Below are 25,408 nucleotides of genomic sequence, written 5' to 3' on the forward strand. Positions count from 1 at the left end.
TGCCATGCCATTCTCCCCCCTTCATCTGCCCCAGTGTCATGCCGTTCTCCCCCCCTTCATCTTCCCCAGTGTCATGCCGTTCTCCTCCCCTTCATCTGCCTCAGTGTCCTGCTGTTCTCTCCCCCTTCTTCTGCCCTATTGTCATGCCGTTCCCCCCTTCATCTGCCCCAGTGTCATGCCGTTCCCCCCTTCATCTGCCCCAGTGTCATGCCGTTCTCCCCCCCTTCATCTGCCCCAGTGTCATGCCGTTCTCCCCCTCCCTCATCTGCCCCCAGTTTCATCGGCCCCCATACATTATGTTCCACCTTAATGTTTAACACAAAAAAACCACTTACACTCACCTTCCAACGCTCCCCCGCTGCTCTCTCCCTCATACACATAGTTGTAGGCGCGATGTGACATCGTCACATCGCGGCTACAAATGCAGGAGAGCAGTGTTAAAGCAGGAGCTAAGCTGTGACAGCTCCTGCTTTAAACACCTATGTATTCTTTATAAGAATGTTGTACTATTCTTTGAAATCGGGACATACCTCCCGCCGACTGGGACTGTTTTGCTAGGTCCGGGCCACGCCGCGGGGACCCAGGCGGTTGCCCGGCTCGTCTGGCCCTGGATCCGCCCCTGGGCTAGGGCCACATGGCGATTTTGACCAAGGTTCCTGTTGTCTGATTAAAGATTACTATGTCACACTCCGACTCATTCACTTATGTTAGTGACTTCTTAGTTGCTAAAAAGTCTAAATTTTTTAGTCAATTTTGCAATGGACACAGCACCCTTACATTCATGATGCAATTCCATTCACTAACATGACTGAGCTTAAGTTAAATCCCAGTGGAAGGATCAATGCCAAAACTAATGGCACCAATATCTCTGATACTTAGGCGCATGCTGGCAAATTCAGCGTACTGTCATCTTTCTAGCAGTATATAATACTGGCAATCTGCAAAGACTTGAAAGTTCTATAGCCATAGATTAAAATTGGCTGATTGTGTAACCAAGGTCAGCCATGCATATTAGGTAGCTATGGGCTGACCACTTGTATAGCAGACAGCTAATGATCTGACCCTCCTATACACAAGTATAAGTATGATTTAATCTAATCTGCATGTGGTGCATGTGCAGTCGCGTAGCTAAAGTCTTGTGGGCCCCGATGCAATCTTTTGTCTGGGGCCCCCTACTTCATCCCTATATGCCCGAATTCTTGATAGGGATGGTTACAGGTCTAAGGGGTTGAATCAATGTTAGTGTGGTTAGGGTAATGTGTGGGTCTCCTTGACTTAAGAGTCAGATGGAAGCTGTGTGGGCCAGTGCTTATGGGCCCCCTAAGGTTCCTGGGCCTTGGTGCGACTGCACCCTATGCACCGCCTCAAGTTACCCCCCTGTGCATGTGTATGGGAATAAGAGAGAAAGCTGCTGTCAGATTCCGCTGGAGGTGACTTATCTTTCTTCAAAATGAAAAGGATTGGACATGTTGAAATCCACACCCTGATCCTTGTCTCCACCAACATCTGCCATCGGGGGGGGGGGGGGGGGGGGAGTCAGGAGGTTCTAGTACACATGAGGGTCTGTTCACACAGAGTTTTTTTGCAGGCGGATTTTGACGCGGAATCTGCCTCAAAATCTGCGTACAAAAAAAGGCTCCCATTCATTTCAATGGGAGCCGCTCGCTTTTTTTTTCTCCGCTAGTGATATTTTTCAGCTAGCGGGAAAAAGAAGCGGCGTACCCTATCTTACCGTGGATTCCGGGGCTGACTCAGCCACGGCGTTCGCGGTGTGAGACTCGATTAGGCCCATTCATTCAGGCCTAATCAGGAACGGGATGCCGTGATGGGATGTCCATGCACTGCTAGCCGTGCGGAGAACTCACATGGTGGAAAAGGTTTCCGCTCTGTGAACGGGCCCTGAGATTGCCAGTTAGTCGTATTGTACAGGGTTTGGCTGACATTAGTGTAATATGGAGTGATGTGAAAAGATTTTAGGCATGTGTGGGAAAACATGCGGCAAAGTAAGAATATTTTAAAAAATACTATTAATAGTTTATTTTTGTCATTTAAAAACATTAACTGAATGAACAAAAGAGAAACCTAAAATGCATCAACATTGTAGGAGGATGATATATATGGCCCCATATGTCTGGGATTATATGAAGATACAGATAAAGATACATTCACACAAGATCAGTCCTTAATTCTCAAAGATGGCGGGAACAATCTTCCGGGTGAGTTCCTTCAAAAACCGTCTGCAAGTGTATTCAGAAGAAATGATGAAAGGCAAAGGGCAAAGGTCACACCAAATATTGATGGGCTTTAGATTTCTCTTTTGTTCCCTGACTTCATTTGGTTCATTGACAAAAATAAACCATTAACACTTCTACTTCTGGAAGCATTCTTACTCTGCACCTTCCTGTATATGGCCGTCTTTAGGGGACAGTTACTTTTTTCACATGGGTGATACGGCTATTGAATAACTTGCACTTAACAATTTAGATAAGTGCAAACATGAAAGAACAAACTGTGCCATGAGAATACTTTCTGACAGTATAGTATAAAGAGAAAGAACACCATATACATAGGTCAAATGTCTGCACTACAGAAGTGAATGAAATTAAAAATTAACAGACACACCCTTGAGGGTTACTGTGCCAGTGGATCTTATCAAACTGGAGATGGCTTTCTTAAGAAAGTGTCTGAATGTTGTTGTGCTAAGTAGTTATGTCTCCAACAATGCAAACTTTCCAAACAACAAAAAAGCCCCTCCACATTTGGCCATAATTTTTTTCTTATTTTTTCAAATTTTTCTTCCTTCACTTTCCTTCTCCATCATAGCTGATGCAGAGACAGAGAAGTAAGCTACAGTACTTAGCTATTGAACTACATCAACCTCCAGCCCCCTTCTATCATACCACTGACACGGGAGACACGGAAGAGGTTCTCAGCCTCGAAATGAATTCAGAAGTGGGTCGGCCAAGACCAGGACGATACATGTATAAAGTCACCAGCAAGTTTCAGGAGAACATACAGATCAATACAACACTTTTTACCTAAACTGCTTTTTAGGAGATGTTCCATCCTAAGGCCAGGACCCCACGTTATGTAAATGCAGTGTTTAGGCTGTGGCAGAAATACAGAGGAAAAAATCGCTGTGTTTTACATTACCTGCAAGGTGGATGGGATTCTGGCTAATCCCTTCTACACATTGCAGAAAAAAAATCTGTAATAAAATGCTGCCATTTCAAAGACATTCGATGTGTTTCCGCCTCAGCCCTGCGTAAGGAACTACATTGGTTGTTTATTCATTATAGAATACAATTGAAACTTATCACCGTCATCCACAAGGCTCTCCATAATGCTGCACCTCCCTACATTTCCTCCCTCATCTCTGTCTATCGCCTAGCCGATGCTCTCCATTCACTCAATGACCTAAGACTAACATCCTCTATTATCAGAACCCCCCACACTCGTATACAAGACTTCTCCCGAGTTGCACAACTTTTATGGAGTGCTCTACCCTGGACAATCAGATGAACTCACAACATTTAGATCTGGAAGTGCAAACAAAAGACAAATATTTTCAGACAGGCCTATCACAATTCCTAATGTAAACAACTCCACAGTCAGAATGTCTAAAACTAACCCTCCACTGTTCAACATGCCCTCTACACATAATAGGACATGATTGGTGACGGCTCATACAGCTTTATTTATATGTGTAATGAAAATTAGCTTTATCACAAAAACAACTGGACCAATGCTACCTCCGATGCCACCCCTGCCACCTCTTCTACCTCATAAATTGTAAGCTCTTGCGAGCAGGTCCCTCAGTCCCATGTGTGAATTGATTTATTACGCTGGGAAGGAGTTAAGAGGAAGCTCGCTCCAATCGGAGCAAGGGAAGAAGACAAAGTGAGAAGGGTGACCCAAAATGGCACTACATGCATCAAGGCTCCTCAAGACCTCATGAGCTCCCAATACTCCTGTGAGCCCTGAATCATTATCTAGAGGGTCCAGGAGGAGACGACGAAATTGTGTGTGTTTCAGAAGAACACCGTAGAGTCCTCGATCTGTTGTATGCACACCACCTTATGAATCCAGTGAAACAATGTGGTAGAGCTGATTGATTTCCACAAGGCCACGGCACAAGTACCGGCAGCATTTACAGAATGTTTAAGCACTGACTTTCAGTATGTTCGGCATGTAGAAAAAAAATCCAGGGATTGAGGTATAGGAACATGAAAGATTCTTGTAAGTTCTTGATGAGTTCCATTCCAGAAATTTCTCACTTCAGGATAAGTCCAAAAGTGTCCCTTCTGCTGCAACTCAACTCCAAAAAAGCGTAGAGACATTTGGGAACATTTTGTGTAAGTTGCAGGAAGCCCACTCTCACCTAGTTAGTAATTTGGAATCTGCTTCCTGGTACTTGTTTGCAATGGATGATTTTGTGTGCAGATTCTAAGATCCTGCAACACTGAGGGATAGGCCCGGTTCATTTTCCTACCTCTGAAGGTGTAAGCAGTAAAGTATAAAATCCCTCCAGGCAGTGACTATTTCACTCTTGTGCTGCCCTTTCTCATCGATCTGGCCTCCTGTTCTTCAGCCAACATACTTTAAGGCTAAAAGTCTCCCCTGTTTCTGTAGGATATGGATACCTGGTCTGCTTATGGTCTCAGAAGCTCCAAGGCTCTTTGAGAACCACATGCTTTCACCCTAACTACTCTTACTTCCGTCTAACAAACACTCATGGATGGAAAACCTTCCTAATAAAAGCCCTCCATTGGGTTTCCACTGCCTCTTTGAGTGATGCAGCATCTGTACCTTATATTCACAGATAAGCTAGGACTTTGTCTAACACAGTAGGATGCTATTTTGGACTATTTTACACTATTTTGGAGAAAGCTTTACATTGCACATGGTCCTTTCATTGCCTGTCTGAGGCCATCCAGTTGTGTTATTCCCCTATGCCCATCCTTTGTATCGTTTCTAAGAAGAAAATTTATTTGCATTTCACAGCTTGTTAGGGCTCTTTTTCATGGGCCGACAAGCGGGGCAATGAAAGTGACCAGACATTCCTGGGAATATTTGTTCCTGATCATTGCTTACTTGGCTGTACTTATATGAAGCAAGCATTGCTGTCATATGGGGATGAACAAATCGTTCCTGTTTATATGGCATGATGTCCTGACTATAAACAATGATGTAAAATGCCCTATGCAAGATGTGATCACTGTCTGAGCTGCGTCATTGCAGAGGCCACAGATAAGTGAGTGGCATTCACACTCATTTCCTGCAGGGTCAAGACAGGAGCATCCACAACATAGGGGAAAAGTGTCTAATCCACAGGATAGGGGATAAGTGTCTAATCCGCAGCACGAGAGATAAGTGTCTAATCCACAGCATTGGAGATGTGTCTAATCCACAGGAGAGGGGAAAAGTGTCTAATCCCTAACATAGGGGAAAAGTGTCTAATCCATAGGAGAGGGGAAAAGTGTCTAATCCCTAACATAGGGGAAAAGTGTCTAATCCACAGGAGAGGGGAAAAGTGTCTAATCTACAGGATAGGGGAAAAGTGTCTAATCCACAGCCTAGGGAAAAAGTGTCTAATCCACAGCATAGGAGATAAGTGTCTAATCCACAGGAGAGGGGAAAAGTGTCTAATCCACAGGAGAGGGGAAAAGTGTCTAATCCACAGGAGAGGGGAAAAGTGTCTAATCCACAGGAGAGGGGAAAAGTGTCTAATCCACAGGAGAGGGGAAAAGTGTCTAATCCACAGGAGAGGGGAAAAGTGTCTAATCCACAGGAGAGGGGAAAAGTGTCTAATCCACAGGATAGGGGAAAAGTGTCTAATCCACAGCCTAGGGAAAAAGTGTCTAATCCACGGCATAGGAGATAAGTGTCTAATCCACAGCATAGGGGTAAGTGTCTAATCTACCGCATAGGGGATAAGTGTCTAATCCACAGCATAGGGGATAAGTGTCTAATCCACAGCATAGGGGATAAGTGTCTAATCCACAGCATAGGGGATAAGTGTCTAATCCGCAGCATAGGGGATAAGTGTCTAATCCGCAGCATAGGGGATAAGTGTCTAATCCGCAGCATAGGGGATAAGTGTCTAATCCGCAGCTTAGGGGATAAGTGTCTAATCCGCAGTTTAGGGGATAAGTGTCTAATCCGCAGCATAGGGGATAAGTGTCTAATCCACAGCATAGGGGATAAGTGTCTAATCCACAGCATAGGGGATAAGTGTCTAATCCACAGCATAGGGGATAAGTGTCTAATCCACAGCATAGGGGATAAGTGTCTAATCCACAGCATAGGGGATAAGTGTCTAATCCACAGCATAGGGGAAAGGTGTCTAATCCACAGCATAGGGGATAAGTGTCTAATCCACAGCATAGGGGATAAGTGTCTAATCCACAGCATAGGGGATAAGTGTCTAATCCACAGCATAGGGGATAAATGTCTAATCCACAGCATAGGGGATAAGTGTCTAATCCACAGCATAGGGGATAAGTGTCTAATCCACAGCATAGGGGATAGGTGTCTAATCCACAGCATAGGGGAAAGGTGTCTAATCCACAGCATAGCGGATACTTGTCTGATCTACAGCATAAGGAATAATTGTCTGATCCACAGCATAAGGAATAAGTGTCTGATCCACAGCATAGGGAATAAGTAGTACCTAAATTGCAGAGACCCTACACAGAGAACAGCCCTCTCGGCTTCCTGCTCCATTCTCTATGAGTTGCTGAGGACACAGCTTTGCAATGTGGTGGTAGATGTCAGACAGACACAGATCTGTAATTAGTGACCCATAATTAGGATAGGTCATCAATATTTTAAGCCAGTAAAAAAAACTTTTAATTATTATTTTTGGGACAATTACCAGCACAAAATAATTAGGTAATAAAACTTTGTAGGTAAAAGAAATATTGCAAGTCACCACGGATTAAAAGGCCTGGGTGCGTCTTACCTAAAACAATTGTATGAAACATTCATGAAGGTATTAATCACTGTAATTATAACTTCCCAGGATGGTTTCCGCAGTTTATGTAATGATACCATAGTCAGGTATGGACACATCCGAAAACCGGGAGAGTGAAGGAGTGCAGGAGGCCATGATAGCAGTGAATGAGGGACAGAACTGAAATACCATGTCTAAGCCACAAGTGTCATGTTATTCATTCAGATAACTGGGAAAAAAAAGACTTCAAGGAAAACTTGTGATTCACATGATCTGAAAACTAGAGGGGGGAGAAAACTACAAGCAGCAGAATTGTTGCAACTAAAAAATCAGTTTCATTCACACCAATGGGTTTGGTTCTGCAATATGCACATAGATTTCTGAAATTCCCATTGACTGACAGTTCTGCAAAACATATGCTGTATGTGAATATACCCTAAGGTCGGGGCCCCATGTGGCATAAACACAGCATTTTTACAGTCTCAGCAAGGTGGATGGGACTCTGGTGAATCCCATCCCCCCATTGTGGAAAAATACGCACATATAGTATAATTGTCCACTCAGTGCTCCCATATGTAATAAAATAGCCCCCATATTCAAGTCGAATGTCTCCCTCAGTGCTCCCACACTCAGTAGAACAATGACCCACAGTGCCGCCACATTTAATATAATGGTGGCTCAGTGGTTAGCACTGCAGCCTTGCAGCGCTGGAGTCCTAGGTTCAAATCCTGCCAAGGGCAACATCTGCAAGGAGTTTGTATGTTCTCCCCGTATTTGCGTGGGTTTCCTCCGGGTACTCTGGTTTCCTCCCACACACCAAAGACATACTGATAGGGAATGTAGTTTGTGAGCCCTATATGGGACAGTGACTGATAATATCTGTAAAGTGCTGCGGAATATGATGGTGCTATATAAGTGAGCTTAATTAATTAAATATAATGCATGCCAGAGATAGCAGGGTGCGTGCATCATGGGGATACATATATTAGGGGTTGAGGACAACTGCCCTAAAGCACAATACCAGTTGTGGTCTATCCCTCTTCCATGCTATTCATTACAGCTGAGTGTTCTCACTATTGGTTTATGCACAAGTTGATCAAGATATAAATGATAAAATTGCATTCATTGACATAAAAATAACCGACGCAGATAGAAATGTCAGATTACTGCAAATCTCAGCCTGTAGTTATAGCTCAGGCAGGTATGTATCAATTATTATACGTGTGGTCTGACTAGATACTGGGTTTTGCCACAAGAGGGTGTAAAAATGCTTTCCCCTGCCTATAAAAAAGGCTACTTTGGGTAGTGTACCTTCTGGTGCAAAAACATTAGGTGCTAGTCATGCCCCTATAATGCCCAGTTGACAGGCATTGAGAGGAGACACAGTATTTGTAGTGTTGATGAGTTGCTCACCATTTTGGTTGTTGTAACCTAGGAGGCCTGTTAGGAGGTATTGGGATCAGTGATACACACAATACAAACAATGCTGCGGACGGCCTAGACATATCATTAGCAGAGAGGATTGTTTGATCCGCCGACAAGCAGCTTCCAAAGTGTTCTTCTCCACTATAATTTTCCGGCACTTTGTAGAAGGAAATTTGGTGTCATGTCCTTTACTGGAGATTGACACAATACCCCAACTGCTGGTGTAATAATCTGGGGAGCCATTGCACACAAACGATCACCCCCCGTAGTGATACAAGGACATGAACAGCTCGGCAATATGTGCAGGACATCCATATCTGTTGCCTCTCATGGCAGCACTTCCAACTGGTATTTTCCAGCAGGATAATGCTCGCCCATACACAGCAAGGATTTCCCAAGTGTGCAGGATCTACAAACCCAAGAGCAACATATGTGGGTGTGTGTGCTGCAAGATACCATACAGAACCTGCATACCTTCATGCCCAACAGTATCTCATCTTGTATGCAGACTAATGTCCACCCAACATGGTACTAGAGACTCCTTTCAATTGTTTCCCCAACAAAGTTCTCCTTTCCCTCTAATATCAAAATCTCTTACAGTTATCATCATTACATTCACACGCAGAAAGGAAACATTAGCTCCCCAGAAAAGTAACAGGTGTATTTCACTATATAGTCCTTATTAATGTAGTGTAAGGAAAATGTTAAATGGGTCGACAGATTCACAAAATATTGACTGATAAGTGCCAATAGGAACAGGGTCGGCACGTCAAGTGTATCCGAATAATCGGGGCTGATGTGCAATCCACAGGACACAAGTGAGTCAGTGGTGAAGCTGTAGAAGAGCACTTTATGGATGTCTGGAGCACTATGTACTCACACCTATGTGTGCGGATGGCCAGTCTGTGATCTAGTGACAAGGCAGATTTAGGACTGTGACTATATGGCGGAAACAGGGGATTCTGTCAAGCAAGCTACAGCACTCAACATAAATATTGTAATTTAAAGGGGATCTTTCATCACCTCAAAGTCGTCCAGCTCTTTTCATTATTTAATAGGTGCTGCTCCACTGATTCTGGCATAGTTGCAATTTTCTCTCTCTAGCCTCCACCATTCCTGAGCAATCCATGCCAGTAGTTTTGGTGCCTGATCTGCCATTTAGTCTCTGTACTGTCAGGAAGACGGTGTCAGACAGGAGTAGACAAGAGGTGTGATTCTGAGCTCTGAATCACACCGCCCGCCTGAAATTACTGAGCATAAATAACACACCAGGCACCAAAACTAACTGCACTTGTTGCTCAACAATAGTGGGGTTAGAGAGAAAATTCCAACTGTGCTGGAATCAGTGGCATAGAGACCATTAACAGATGCTAAGAACTGGAATCGATGGAGGTGGTGAAAGGTCTGCTTTAAAGGGAGTCTGTTAACAAGAAAAAATAAATATCAAAATAATAACTTTACCTTTCAGGGCAGCTGCTACACTTTCCAAAGATGTCTTTCTTATTCTGTAGCACAGCTCCATTTTCATGAAAATCAGCATTTTATAATGACTCTAGGTCGTGCTTCAAAAGTGGTTACCCGCATTAGGGACGATTATCCAGGGCAAAGAGTGAAGCCCCAGCAGACGAAACGCCCTTAAAGTCCTTTTCACCTCATTTGTATAAAAATAAAATCCTGATTTTCATGAAAATGGAGCTGCAATGCAGAATAAGAAAAAGATGCTTGGAAAGCATAGACGCCATTTTTCCTGCTGACAGACTCCCTTTATGATCAATGGACAACCTCAATTAATTTTTAATCTTAGAAACTTCCTAATTCTGTGCTGAATCACGTTATTATATCTTTATAGTTGTAAACTTTTTTAATCTCATACAGAGCTGCTAATTTCCATTGTGGGAACTCAGCAGTGGATATGACGTCCTCTGCAGTATAAAACTCCACCAGGGGTTGTATTTGCTGAAAAATGTAATGGATAGGTTCACACTAGCGTTTGGGTTTCCATTGTTCAGGTTCACTTGGGGACCTGAAAAACGGAAACCAATCTGCTATAAAAAGCGGTTACCCGCGAACCCCATAGACTATAATGGGGTCCAGCTTGCTTGCAGGACTTTTCTCTCCACATTTTTCAAGTGTAATGGGGGACGGAGACCCAGAACAACGGACAGGCGGATCGCTAAAATAGCGGTTTCACATACTGAGTATAATGGGGTCCGTCGGGTGTTTGTTGTTTTAAAACCAAAACTGGCAGATGGAAAAGTTGTGCATGAAGGACTATTTTGTCCACCATTTTCAAGTAGACATTGTGACAGAGACTCAGCGCAAACGTAAACGTAGCCTTAGGTCAGATCTGCGTTGGGCGTCCATTATTCTGGTCAGTCGTAAGACTTATGTGCTACCAATACGTATAAAACAAATGGCCCATTTATTGTCAGACGATGTTTTTTATACTTTTAATGAAACCATCCTAAAGGTAAAGAGTAAATATTAGACACGAGCTAAGGTTTATAGGTCAGAAGCTGCTGCCATATACATAGGTCACTACAGTAACTTCCCTGCTCCATAGCTGACATATATGACATGGTGACATATCAGCCCTGAAGAGATGACACCACAGGGACACAAGTCTATAGCAGACTGATGTATGTAATGTTTACTATCCGACCGCCTCAGCCCCGGCTCCTTCGTCGTCTTCTTCTTCCTCCTCCTCCTCTTGCTTTCTCTCCCATTTCCTTTTCCCATCCCCTGGGGGTGAAGCTTGGGATATGGCCCCTCCTGTTGGATGGGCAGGGCTTCTCTCAGTTTCCTGCAGCCGATACAGTCAGCCCAGGGTGAGCTGCAGAGCCAGAGCCAGGAGACACCATAGCCCTGATCCCTAATCCGCAGCCTGGTAGCAGTGCAGGGGCTGCGGGTGTGAGGTGCCCGCCATACAGCAGCCTCTCCCCGGCTTTCTCTGGACTGGTGCAGCACAGGACAGCACCCTGGCTCAGAAGGTGATCCCCTCCTCTCCTCTGAGGATGTCTCGGAAGGTGCAGAGGGGCGAGGTGTGTGCAGACTGCAGTGCCCCAGGTAAGACACCCCATGCCAGGCAGCTGGCCTCATCTCCTGTGCCCTGCTGCTCCCCTTGGGCCTGACATAAGGGGCACATCATAGGCCTTCAGTGCACTAGTTCTGTAGTACACTCCTTGCTGGTATCTTGTGAGCTGCCTGCTGGTGAACTTCTGCCCCCTGTAGTGCCACACTTCACCCCTGGCAGAGGTAACCTGCCCCCTGTAGTACCACACTTCACCCCTGGCAGAGGTAACCTGTCCCCTGTAGTGCCACACTTCACCCATGGGAGAGGTAGCCTGTCCCCTGTAGTGCCACACATCACCCCTGGCAGAGGTAACCTTCCCTCTGTAGTGCCACACTTTACCCCTGGCAGAGGTAACCTGCCCTCTGTAGTGCCACACTTCACCCCTGGCAGAGGTAACCTGTCCCCTGTAGTGCCAAACTTCACCCTTGGCAGAGGTAACATGTCCCCTGTAGTGCCACACTTCACCCCTGGCAGAGGTAACCTGTCCCCTGTAGTGCCACACTTCACCCCTGGCAGAGGTAACCTGCCCTCTGTAGTGCCACACTTCACCCCTGGCAGAGGTAACATGTCCCCTGTAGTGCCACACTTCACCCCTGGCAGAGGTAACCTGTCCCCTGTAGTGCCACACTTCACCCCTGGCAGAGGTAACCTGCCCTCTGTAGTGCCACACTTCACCCCTGGCAGAGGTAACCTGTCCCCTGTAGTGCCACACTTCACCCCTGGCAGAGGTAACCTGCCCTCTGTAGTGCCACACTTCATCCCTGGCAGAGGTAACCTGCCCTCTGTAGTGCCACACTTCATCCCTGGCAGAGGTAACCTGTCCCCTGTAGTGCCACACTTCACCCTTGGCAGAGGTAACATGTCCTCTGTAGTGCCACACTTCACCACTGGCAGAGGTATCCTGCCCCATGTAGTGCCACAGTTCACCCCTGGCAGAGGTAACCTGCCCCATGTAGTACCACACTTCACCCCTGTCAGTGGTAACCTGCCCACTGTAGTGCCACACTTGACCCCTGGCAGAAGTAACCTACCCCCTGTAGTGCCACACTTCACCCCTGGCAGAGGTAACCTGTCCCCTGTAGTGCCACACTTCACCCCTGACAGAGGTAACCTGTCCCCTGTAGTGCCACACTTCACCCCTGGCAGAGGTAACCTGTCCCCTGTAGTGCCACACTTCACCCCTGGCAGAGGTAACCTGTCCCCTGTAGTGCCACACTTCACCCCTGGCAGAGGTAACCTGTCCCCTGTAGTGCCACACATCACCCCTGGCAGAGGTAACCTGCCCTCTGTAGTGCCACACTTTACCCCTGGCAGAGGTAACCTGCCCTCTGTAGTGCCACACTTCACCCCTGGCAGAGGTAACCTGTCCCCTGTAGTGCCACACTTCACCCTTGGCAGAGGTAACATGTCCTCTGTAGTGCCACACTTCACCCCTGGCAGAGGTAACCTTCCCTCTGTAGTGCCACACTTCACCCCTGACAGAGGTAACCTGTCCCCTGTAGTGCCACACTTCACCCCTGGCAGAGGTAACCTGTCCCCTGTAGTGCCACACTTCACCCCTGGCAGAGGTAACCTGTCCCCTGTAGTGCCACACTTCACCCCTGGCAGAGGTAACCTGTCCCCTGTAGTGCCACACATCACCCCTGGCAGAGGTAACCTGCCCTCTGTAGTGCCACACTTTACCCCTGGCAGAGGTAACCTGCCCTCTGTAGTGCCACACTTCACCCCTGGCAGAGGTAACCTGTCCCCTGTAGTGCCACACTTCACCCTTGGCAGAGGTAACATGTCCTCTGTAGTGCCACACTTCACCCCTGGCAGAGGTAACCTTCCCCCTGTAGTGCCACACTTCACCACTGGCAGAGGTATCCTGCCCCATGTAGTGCCACAGTTCACCCCTGGCAGAGGTAACCTGCCCCATGTAGTACCACACTTCACCCCTGTCAGTGGTAACCTGCCCACTATAGTGCCACACTTGACCCCTGGCAGAAGTAACCTACCCCCTGTAGTGCCACACTTCACCCCTGGCAGAGGTAACCTGTCCCCTGTAGTGCCACAGTTAACCCCTGGCAGAGGTAACCTGCCCCCTGTAGTGCCACAGTTCACCCCTGGCAGAGGTAACCTGCCCCCTGTAGTGCCACACTTCACCCCTGGCAGAGGAATGTTGGCCATACCTTTAACCATTTCGTGCCCATTCCCACCGATAATGGTTATAGTGATCGGATAGAATCATTGGGAAACTGATAACCTGCCAGGTGTCAAACTAGCGGGTACTGACGTTACCTCTGGGGTCAGCAATCTGTAACACTCTAACTGTTGTGAAACTACAACTCCCAGCATGTCTTCATAGCCTGAGAGTTTTAGTTTTTCAACAGCTGGAGCGCCTCTAGCTGGCAACATCTGGATATGTTTCGTGGTACAACCAGCTCTGTACCCCCATATATTTCCGATAAGGTGCCAAGAAATCGGATACAACGCTATTACACCAATAGCCTAGTGACACTTTATACATTGTATACAATAACGCTCTATGATGACGTGTGGACGTAGCAGAGCTGAATCGGTCATTTAAGTCATTAGGGATTTTTGGGCTGTGTACTCTCTGACCTAAACTCTAAGCAGTGTACAGTCACATGGAGTTGTGGTTTTACTGAGAATTGTCAGGGTTTTGTACTAAGCTATGTTCACCTCTGCACCCAATATTCTGGTCTATCGGAGGACCAGAACAGAAGATCAAAGCTGCGGGGTGAACTGCAGCAGAAATAGACATGCTGCAGGTAGCAAACCCACAGCACAGTCACTTTGCACTGTTTTTTGTGCAGCATGTGGATAAGATTTAGCTACTGTATCCTGCTGCAAGTACACCTTATGTGACCCCATCCTAAAAGTTTGACTTATCTCTATTTGCTTGTGCGCAATTTATTGTTCACTGTTATCAGCCATGTCAAACGGGACAAACACCGACTGTAGTGTTATTCAGTGGGGGGGACATACAGTGAGTCCAAGAGAATGTCTTCCATCATAATCGCTACTTTATCTGAGTTGTCTCCGATTCTGCGTAACTACAAACATGTCAATACCTTACTATTAAATGGTATTAAGATTTGGGTTATAAATTTAGATTTGTCCAAGTTACTGGCTCTAGTCAGTGGTGCTGTGGTAGTGCGGTAAGATTTCTACTTAAGTTGAGCAGACACTTGTCCCTTCTACATTAGACATATTCGGCTCTGCTGCATCTGCAATGTTGGTAGGATTTTAGCTCAGTTATGTATCAGATCCTTTACGACTGAGGCTCACAATGTGACGTCTACAGTGTCAGTCTTTAAAAATGGCAGATATGCTTGCGTCGTGTGTAGAGCGGTTGAGATTTTGATGCGGTAGAAGTTTTTGCACTTCTTGAGACGTTCTGGTTGTGTCTTGTACTCCAGAAACAAACAGCCCTATATACGGTTGTACACAGACTTCTAGAGACTTTATTTTCTGCCTGTTCGACACAACGGAGACATTTCTTGGGACAATGAAGACGTTTCCTATACAGGACCCCTGTGTGTGTTTTCTCGTTGGAGCTGGTTGCTCTTTGTGCAGTTATCTGTGAAGAGTGAAGTCACTGCTGGCACATTGTTCGCTTGATGTGTCTGTCAGATGCTGGGTATAATGTGCATACATATGGCGTCATGTCTATCTGCCTCCAGGGAATGAATGGATTTATCTCCTATCCCTCGTGTACGCCACATCATGTCTGTATGGCTGCCTCGTAATGTTTAGCTCTTTGTTCTCCATCTGGTCGCTGCTAGAGTAGATGGTAAGCTCTTTGAACTCGAGTCTTGTGACTTCAGCTTTGTGTAATGTGCCGTCACTAGTTCTTCCTGGCAGTCAGCAAGGCTTACGATATTGAGAGAAGATGACTGGCAGGCAGTAGTCGCATGTCTACCTGACATCCACCGTCTCCTTACAGGGATGGAGAATGCACAATAGATGCTAAGAGTGTGTTCACACCTGTGTTGTTGGATTTATTCATCTGGTCTGTCATAGGAAAGTAAAGACAGTTTGCTATTAACAGGCAACAGCAGATCCTGGGGGACCCCATTGGCTATAATGGGGTTTGTCAGGGATACTTAGTTTTCTTGCTGATATTGCCAGACATAAAGGTCCTGCTTGAGACCGACTCTGTGGCAGATGGACAGCAGCGCAGATGTGAACATAGCCTAATACGTTTACTGTTCACGCACACACCAATTTTCATAGGGGCTAGTGACCTCTATGACTAGCATTTTGCCCACAATGACAGGTTATAGCTGTACCTGTCTGAGAGACGCTGTCACTGTGTTGTCGGGATGTTCATGAGCTCATTGCTGTGTGATCGATCCGCGAAATGCAGCCAACATGTGGACTATGTTTCTCAGACTGAAGATAGCCATGAGAATACACCATTACTGTACATACAATGGTTGTCATACAGATACACCTGTTTATTTATGGGAACCTGTAACATGCGGCTGTGCGATAGTCTGCTGGCTTCATGTTATACAGCAAATGGAGCTGAGCAGACTGATGGCTTGTGGCAAAAGTTCTGGGCTAGGGCTACACAGCGAATCGGGCTGTAACTCCTGTTGTGCACCGTGTCACCCCGTGCGCCCTGTCACCCTGCACCTCCTGTAAGTGAATGGAGTTACGTAATGACCCTAAGGGATTTGTGACTGCATCTTTGCTAAAAGTTTAAGCTCTGCTGTATTTATTATTTTTGTAGATCTTACATTTGCAGCATTCTTGGGGTCTTAATGAACTCCATTCATTTACATTGGTGAAGGGTTCGCAGGAAGACTTAACGATCTTTTGTCAAATAACTGGAGTCACGGCCAAAGTGGCCATATAGCCCTAGCCTAAATGGTGACTTGATTAAAATCCCTGCTCTTTCTGTTCTTAAGTATTTAGTGTTAGTGATGGGCGACCTTCCCTGTATGGTTGGGTATACATAGGTAACTTAACATTGGCACTCCGAAATCCAACGGAAGTGCTGGATTCTCTAAATATTTAGAATGATAGACACTAACTGAGCCCAAAAGATCCCACTGACCATAATAGGATCAATTGGGCTTTTGTTCCAGCGTCCATCATTTTGCTGGATAAAAAGTCCTGCGCGTAGGATTTTTTTCATTTGCAATTTTTAACAGATTCAGCAATGGAGACTCCTAATGTGGCCTCTAAGGCAGATGTAAACTTAACCTTATATTGAATGTTTCTCACAAAACCATACATCAATCTGCTCAACCCCCCACTCTACAAACAAACAGACGCCATGTTTAGGTGATTTTTGGAGTGTGGTGCAGAAAACTCACAAAAAGTCTCATATCCTAATGACATCCTGAAAAAGCTTAAAGTTCCTCTCTTCCAATGTAAAATATGCAATGAGGCCCCCACTTACCATGTGCTATCTATAATACTGGGTTCTACTTATGTTTTAGAGAGGCCATTGAACCCACTGAGGTTTCAGGGCCCGGTAGTAACTGCTACCTATGCACCCCATGTAGACATGCTCCTAGTAACCTTGAGTACCCATTATATTATAATATAATATAACTGGAACCTTAGCATTTACTTTGCGATTCCTTTGTTACAGGTGATGATGGTGGGTACAGATGTAAACAAAATAAAATGGGGGGGGGGGGGTTGTCAGGCTTGGACATCCTCTTTAGGCTAGCTCCACATGGGCATTTACTATCTGGATAGTATGGTGTATGGTAATTCCTGGACTGCACTCTGTCTGGAGACCCTAACTCATAATCGACCCACCGCAGGACTACTCTCCCATTATGGTCATAGTACAGGACAGTAGTTCCCAGGTCTCCCATATCGTAGGTAAATATAATACTGTGTGACCAGGACACAGAACACCGTGAAGTCCGGAAAAGGTGGCCAATATATGGACCTTATTTTCTAGCCTGTGAATGCTCAAGTGCGGATAGCCTTAAAGGGGTTTTCCGGTTTCATATGTACACCTCCGCAGATCACTGATACCGAGACAGTGTAGGAGAATTCCGCCACTCTCACAGTATAAATTATTTCGCCGTGTGTAGGTACTGCAGTGCTGCTCCATAGACTTCAATGGGGTATTGCTGCAGTACCTTCACTCACCGCTATTGCGGATAGACCAGCAACTGGATAACCCCTTTAAATTGTCAAAATGAGCACATTGTGGACAACCTATGTACACTGTTTTCTCATCCTGGCCCGATCTAATATTGATCATCTATCCTAAGGATGTGTAAGGCTTTTGACCTTCTACTCAGCCTGGTTGTGTGTTGGCAGATGTATGGCGGCTCGCACATTCTTCGTGACACAATATTATGGACCCATAGAAACTCCATGTGCCACCATATGGCATTGTATAATGTCTCCTATAAAATCACTGCTAACAGGTGCGGTAAATAAGTTTGGCTATTGTCAGGCGGTTTGTGGTGTTGCGTTGTCAGGGATTGATAATTATCCATTGGTTGTGTTATGGGACAGACGTCACAAGTTGTCGGAGTCTCTAGGACACAGCCATAAGCAGTAATGCTGAAGAATTCTGTAAAATTCTTTCCTAGTGTTCTGCTTTGCAGGTTGTTACATAAGACACATTAACACACAATGCAGCAATTATTTGGGCTCCTCGGTGTGACACAATGGCCTCGCTCAGGTCATGGCTCATTCTGCCGTTTCTTTGTAGCTCTGAAATGTTTTTGGAAAAAGCAAGGACAGCTAGCCATTGTGACTGCACTGCATTGTTAATTTGGCTGGGTACACTATACCAGGGAAGCTGGCACATGGGACTGGTTACTGTCTGTGCTGTCTAATCCAATCCCATTTGTTAGTGATGACCTCGCACTGCCGAGAGGGATTACACCGCAATCCTATATTTGTATAGTTCTCTCATACATTGCAGAAACAGTTAACCCTTGTTAGAATGAAATTGTACATGCATGTTCTTACAAGTTTGCTAAAATTATTTATGCAGATCAATTTTATATGTAAACAGTGAGTATTACTTACCTTGTACTGATCCTGAGTTACAGCTTGCATTGTACTCCAGAGCTGCACTCATTATTCTCGTGCGGGAGTCACTGTGTATATAAATTACATGAATTATCCTACACTGATCCTGAGTTACTGCCTGTATTGTACTCCAGAGCTGTACTCCTTAGTCTTCTTGGGGAGACACTTGGTTCATATATTACAGGATTATCCCACACTTATCCTGTTACAGCCTGTGTTATACTCCAGAGCTGCACACCTTAATCTTCTTGGGGAGACACTTGGTACATATATTGCATGATTATCCCTTGAAATCTGCCACACTAGAGGGGGGTGTCTGAATTATTAAAAATCCAGGATCGCTTAAGAATTCAGGCACAGTGAGCACCAGCAAAGTAGCTGATTAAGACTGGCATATATACCGTATATACTTGAGTATAAGCCGACCCGAATATAAGCCGAGGCCCCTAATTTTACCACAAAAAACTGGGAAACCTTAGGGGGGGGAAATGCAGCAGCTACTGGAAAATTTCAAAAATTAAAATGGTCGGAGTTTTTGGGTGCAGTAGATGCTGGGAAAGGGGAGGGGGTGTTTTGGTTGTCTGTCTGCCCCTTCCCTGAGCTTGAGGACTGGGATTTTTTTCCCCCACTTGGAATTCACTCTGGCTGAATATAGGGTATCTGCAGTGCTCCTATTAACCCCTTCCCAACGGAACAGGAGCACTGCAGATACCCTATATTCAGAAGAAAGGAAAGGGAAAGGAAGGATTTAGAACTTTTATTTTTAATTTTTTTTTTAAAGCTTTGTTTTTTTTTTTTTTTTTTTTGTCCACTATTTTATAGGAGATTCTATACATTGATATTGCGGCTGGTCATAGACCTCCTCCCCTCCTAAAAAAAATAAAATAATTTTTTTTTTTTTGCTGACGCGAGTATAAGCCAAGGGCGGGCTTTTCAGCACAAAAACTGTGCTGAAAATTTCGGCTTATACTCGAGTATATTCCTCCAAATGACTGATCCTGACTTACAGGTAGTGTTGTACTTAAGGTGGAATCACTGGGGGGGATTTATTAATCCATTTTTGTGGGATAGATGGATGATATTGTGGCACGCCTTTGTCGCAAGGCCCTTTCTTGCACCAAACCGCCCATTCATCGTCTTGTTCTTCACACGCGAATGTTGGTGGTTCAGGGCGGTGATGCTTCAGCCTAACAGAACTATTATAAAGTTATAATGAAATTTTACTTCAGTTTCGGAGCCTCTTAATAATTAACCATGACTTGCGCCTTCATTAAGACTGGTATATGAAATGCTAGTCTTAATAAATCTGCACTATTTTGTTCTTACATTATATTAGTAATCCTTCAGCGATCATGAGTTATATCCTATATCATCCTATACTCCAGAGCTGCAATTGTTGTTCTCAAATCAAATGAAAAATAAAGCTTTATTGGCACGTCCGAATAGATATTTGGCATTGCCAAAGCTAGTAAAGTGGGGGGGAGGGGGGAGTTGGACTCGGGTGGGTGAGTGGTGGGGGTGGGGTGGATGGTTTGGGGTATGACAGTCCGTGGAGTCTCATCTTCCTCTTCGTTGGTGACTGCTATATGGGGAGGTGGGGTGGGGTGGGGCGGGTGTTTTGGGATAAATATAACAGTCCGTGGAGTCTCATCTTCCTCTTGTTTGGTGACAGCTGGACACATATTGGGCAGCGATCTCCACAGTGGCCTCTTCTTCTCCCAGTAGGATGTAGAGTTTCCTCTTCTCATCTGCAGATATGAAGTCTGGGATGTGGGCAGAGAGTCTTTGGTAGTAGACGGCCCTCACAGCTGAGTATTTGGTGCAGTGTAGCAGGAAGTGGGTCTCGTCTTCTAGGGCCCCCTGGTCACAGTGCTGGCACAGTCTGTTCTCCCGTGGCTTGTACGTCTGCCTGTATCGCCCCGTCTCTATCTCTAGGTTGTGGGCGCTCAGTCTGTACCGGCTCAGGGTCTGTGTGTTTGGGGTGGTGTATTCTCTCCAGGTAGGTGGCCATGGTGTAGTCCCTTTGTAGGGATTGGTACACGGTGAGTTTCTTGTAGTTATTTATTTCGTTTCTCCATTCTTCAATGTACCGCTCTCTGTTTGCCTCTGTGGTCGCCTTTATTTCGGCCTTGGTGTTCTTCTGGTGCAGTTGCTTTGTGTGCGTGCAGTACATTACTTCTGATCCAGATGGTTCTGCACAGTGTTTCAGTCTCTTTAGTGGTATTCTGGGTAATGTCATATTTGGGGTTAAATTTGCATGTTGTTGTCAAACAGGTTTTGCTTTTATTTTGCAGACGTTTTATGAAAATTATTGCAAATGGCAGTATGACGGCATGGTGTGAATAGATCTTTACACCAGCCTTATGTACTCATTTGATGTAGATAACTACCCTACTGTATTTAGGTGATGTGTCTGAAAGCTATGAATAAGCAGAACCGTGAATACAGCTCTGGTATATACCACAGTTTGTGGATCAGGATCAACACAAGATAAATAAGGCAAACTGTGCAGCTTACATTGGTCTCTGGGTCTTCATTCCATCTGGTGTCTGGGATCCATTGTAAAATTGATCCTTCATATCCATCATGAGTCCTGTAAAAATGAGCGCCATGATACCAGTGTGTGCCATATGGTGATCACAGGTGAATATATGCTATAGAAGTGTTTGCAAACTTCCTTTGAAGTACTTGTATACGTGTATGTCTGATGTCAGTGTTATAAGTAAGGGCCCACATTTGCACCATCATGGCTCAGATTGTTACATAGACAACTTAGCTTGACCCACAAATTGATTTTAAAGGGAGTCTGTCACCAGAACCCAATAGATCAGCCCAGCCGCACAAATAGGTGAGGGTCATTGCTCCAAACAGGAAAGTGGCAACACCTTTGTTGCTCCAAAGAGCTCACTTGCATAATATATCTCAGCAAAAGGGGGTCTCCTGAATCAATCTGCCTGCGGGCCTGGCTTCTGATGACAGACTTCATATGGTAAAAGTTTGCTGCAATTATTTTGTAGAAGTTTGTCCATTACTTCTTATATATGACTCACTGGAGGAGATTTGTCAATGCAATTTCGCCGGTTTTCTGCTTGAACGCCGTATCTTGAAGCTCCTGTCAAATTTGACAATTGCAGCTTATTTTATAAAAAGGCGACATTGCACCTAGTGTGGGTGGTTTATTCACGTTTTTATCACTTTCCTGAAGGAAAAAATATGTACCACCTGGCATCATTCAGTAGTGTACATTGTATTGGCAAATCTAATAAGCATATGCGTGCAAGTGTTGGGGGCTACAATATAAGGGGCTGTTCACGTTACGTTTCGATCATCAGTTTTACGGATGCAAAAACTGGTGCTAAAAACTGATGGAAACTGATAAACATCTGTGAATATAGATCAAAATAATAGGGGGGAAAAAAGCTAATATCTCAGGGGTTAAAGGGAATCTGTCACCAAGGTGGAGCATATTGGAGCAACAACACAGATAGGTCAGGCTCGCCTGAATGTAACACATTTACTGAAATCCTACAGGATTGCATTTATCTCACAATATGCAAATGAGCAGTTTGGATCATCAAGGACGGCTCAATTGCTCCAAACTGTGATGCTCTACATGGCTCTAATACGCCCTCCTTTTCCCCCCGGCCCTTCACAATAGTGCCAGTGTTATAGAGCGGTGTGTAGTGTAACAGTTTGGAGCAACGGGGGCCGCCCTCAGTGCTCCAGGCATTTTGGTAATGGAGGCACTAATTTTCATGCCAGAAAAAGGCATAGTGTTCAGGTGATGCTAGGTTCGCCCTAGCGTCGGGCTGTCATTCTGGTCCAGAACAATGGACAGATGGACCACTAAAATAGCAGACACTTCCGGAACCCATGGGGGTTGTTTTTTTAAACTGAAATTGAAAGTAAAAGTGGACGCTAGAGTGAACCTAGGGTATGTTTGTTACTGGTTTAATAGGCTTCACCCTGGTAACACTCCCTTTAACCCCAATACTAGACTGACTGTTCCTGTTCTTTGCAGCAGTCACCTCCTTGTCAGCACGTGACAGATATCATCTAGTGGTAAGAGTATCACACAATGTAGCCGGATGATATTCTGTTGGACAGCACAGGTCTTCATGTGCTTGGGGCCAGAGTCTTGATACATGTGCTTGCCCATTGCAATGTATCCGACTCTGGCTGTAACTTCTCAGGGCTCTTTGGAGAATGAAAGCGCCAGTCGCCCCATGTTTCTGTTCCGTGTGTTGTGATGTGTTAGTTCCTGTCTGTCACGGCCACTTTTTCTAGGCGGCGGTTTTGATGAATGTGTTGGGTGAGTATTTGAGCACCTTCAGCGTTTTCTGTATTCCTCGAGCACAGCAGCTCTTTTATGTCCATTGTTTTTGTTGCTGATGCTCCCCATTGAATGAACATATTGTATTGTTTGCCTCGGTCAGTAGGAAATGTTGAGTAAGGCCTTATTTACACGTCGGTGACAGTTTCCTCCTCTTACTGTCTGTCAGTCTTTGATTTTCCATCTCTGTCGTCTGTTTGTCATGTCCGTATTAAAGAATATGGAAAGGGTCCGTTATGTCCAAACCCACTGAAAATGGGCACATGACTGAACCAATGCAATCTCTGGCAGATGTCTATGAAGAAAGACTGCACATGGATGGCGTCCGAGTGCTGTCTGTGATTTACATGGGACTGTTGACTTGAATGAGCTTGTTTGGACTGGAGAAACTGCCAATAGTAATGGATGTTTCCATCTTTTTTGTGACGCTAGGCATGGAGTCTCCTATGGAGACTGTGGTACAAATATACCAATGAACTAATTTGAATATCCATAAAAATCTGATTATCTCTGCATTGGTTCGTCAGTTTGTGGTCACACAGACTTGTTTCTACTCCTATTTCTGCTCCTACTCCAAACCGACTACTACTAAACCGACACCTTCACAAAAGTCTGTAACGATTCTCTAATTCATTAAAATTCTATGAAAGTAAATGTGTAACAAACTATCCCATTACAATATTAATCATTTTAGTTTTGAAGTCTGAGTCGGTAACGTTTTTCTGACTGATTTTGACACTGGCTGAAATTGGTCCCAAATCTGACTCCTCAGCCTTGCCTTGTACAGTATTATTGTTGTTTTTGAAGGTATTTTGGACCCGATATACTTCCTTTAGGGGCTCATTCACACCACTGAGCAGCCAATAGCATTATCTACATCCGCATTAATATGGCATATACTTCTGCAGGGAAAGTATGAAGAATTTTCAGCTGCCAGAGGGAGAAGGAGACTGATTCTGTCCGGGTCCAGGCCCTGGCAGCTCAGACTAATAACAGCATATTAGGGAAAGACATAAGAAAACAAAAAGTGATGAAAAATAGTATGTATATATATATATATATATATATATATATATATATATATATATATATATATTTTACTTTTATGGTATGTTCTTGTTTGCTTTTTATTATAGGAACCATATAAGTGACATTAGGATGGATTCATCATATGATGGAAAACGATTCCAGTAGACCCCATTAACTATAACAGGGTCTCTTAGGTCTCCATTATAGTGCCTGTCATTTTGCCAGATGCAGGATGACACTTTTGCAGAGTTCCATGTGAACTGCAGAGTGTGAACACAGCCTAATCCTTTTCCTTGTCTCTTAAAATAAAAATCTGTTTGTATGATTGTTTTTATCCTACTGGGACATGTATTATAACAATAAGAATAATTCTAGTAAAATACTATTTCTGGTTTACAACTTAAAACACACAAGGTCATCTTAAAACCACAAGCAGTCAGCACTTTCCAGGAAACTAAAATGATCAAAGAAGTGTCTGTCGTACAGGCTGCGAAAATACGTAGGGGATTCGGAAATGCATATTCATTCACAGGAGCTTGGTCTGGTGCCCTGTGCTGCAGCACTGCCCTGGCACTGAAGGCCTCGATCATGTATATGTGCAAGTGTATATGTACAAGCTATATCTGGCTGTCTGTACGTAGATGCCTGAGCTAAAGCTTCCCACTCACAGCCGCATCCTGTCCTATAGCTGCAGTGCGGACTCAGCAGCCTTGGGGGATGGGAAGATCTCCTTTTTTTTTTTTTCTCTTTCTTTTTATAGTTTCCTATTTTTATGTCTGTTCTTTTTCTGGGTCTCATGCCTAGGTGAATGTATAGATGCTACAGCCCATGTCTCGGCAGCAGGGCTTGACTGCAAAATCTGACTTTTATCATTGATTTCTACTACAGAGTGAATGACAGGTTATAAAAGTCATGCGGCCCGCTCGAACAGTGCACTGCAAAACACAGAGCAGCTATGCCCAAAGTAATAGCAAATATACAGTGGTTATATAGAATAATAATAGTGTGTGTATATATATATATATATATATATTTATTTAATTTGTGTTTGTTTTTTTACGCTATGTTCACATATGCGCCCATGTCTGTTGTTCTGGTCCGTCGGAGGACACATTTACTAACACGGTGACTGTCGGGCTACACTATCTGCATCCAGTAAGTAGGCCTCGCTTCAGTCACATGATACTTGGCAAGTTGCTATCCGCGAGTGACCCTGTGATACGCCATGGAGGTGTTTTCATTCCAGCGCCCTTGTTGGCCGGGCCATTTGGTGGGTGTATAGGTAATGGATCTGCAGTATGGCGCTCGGATTAATTGAATACATAAAATTTTAACCACTTGTAACCATTGATACTGTTTGTGTGCACTTCTTTAAAGGGGTTGTCTGGTTGATCAAAAAAACTTTTTAAGGGAGATAAAAGAAGCCATGGTACCTCCTCGGATCCCCTGGTACTCCAGATCTGCCTTCCCTGATGGTCTGTACTTCCTGGTCCCACTTGACACCCAGAGAATATTGCTGAGGCCGGGCACCATTGTGGGCAGTTATCTTAGAGGGCATTTCCTA

General features: G+C 44.8%; 1 protein-coding gene across 3 annotated transcripts in view; it reads left to right on the forward strand.

Moving 5' to 3' along the window:
• Window positions 1-11,197: 11,197 nt before the first annotated feature.
• Window positions 11,198-25,408, forward strand: part of GIT1 (GIT ArfGAP 1) — a 95,034-nt gene continuing 80,823 nt past the window's right edge. For all 3 annotated transcript variants that reach the window (XM_075263759.1, XM_075263761.1, XM_075263760.1), the window contains exon 1: window positions 11,198-11,446. In XM_075263759.1, coding sequence (XP_075119860.1) covers window positions 11,395-11,446 — 52 coding nt within the window. In that variant the 5' untranslated portion in view covers window positions 11,198-11,394. The remainder of the gene's footprint in view (window positions 11,447-25,408) is intronic.

Source organism: Leptodactylus fuscus, chromosome 2 (assembly GCF_031893055.1).
Source record: "Leptodactylus fuscus isolate aLepFus1 chromosome 2, aLepFus1.hap2, whole genome shotgun sequence".
In the NCBI taxonomy this organism is placed as follows: Eukaryota; Metazoa; Chordata; class Amphibia; order Anura; family Leptodactylidae; genus Leptodactylus; species Leptodactylus fuscus.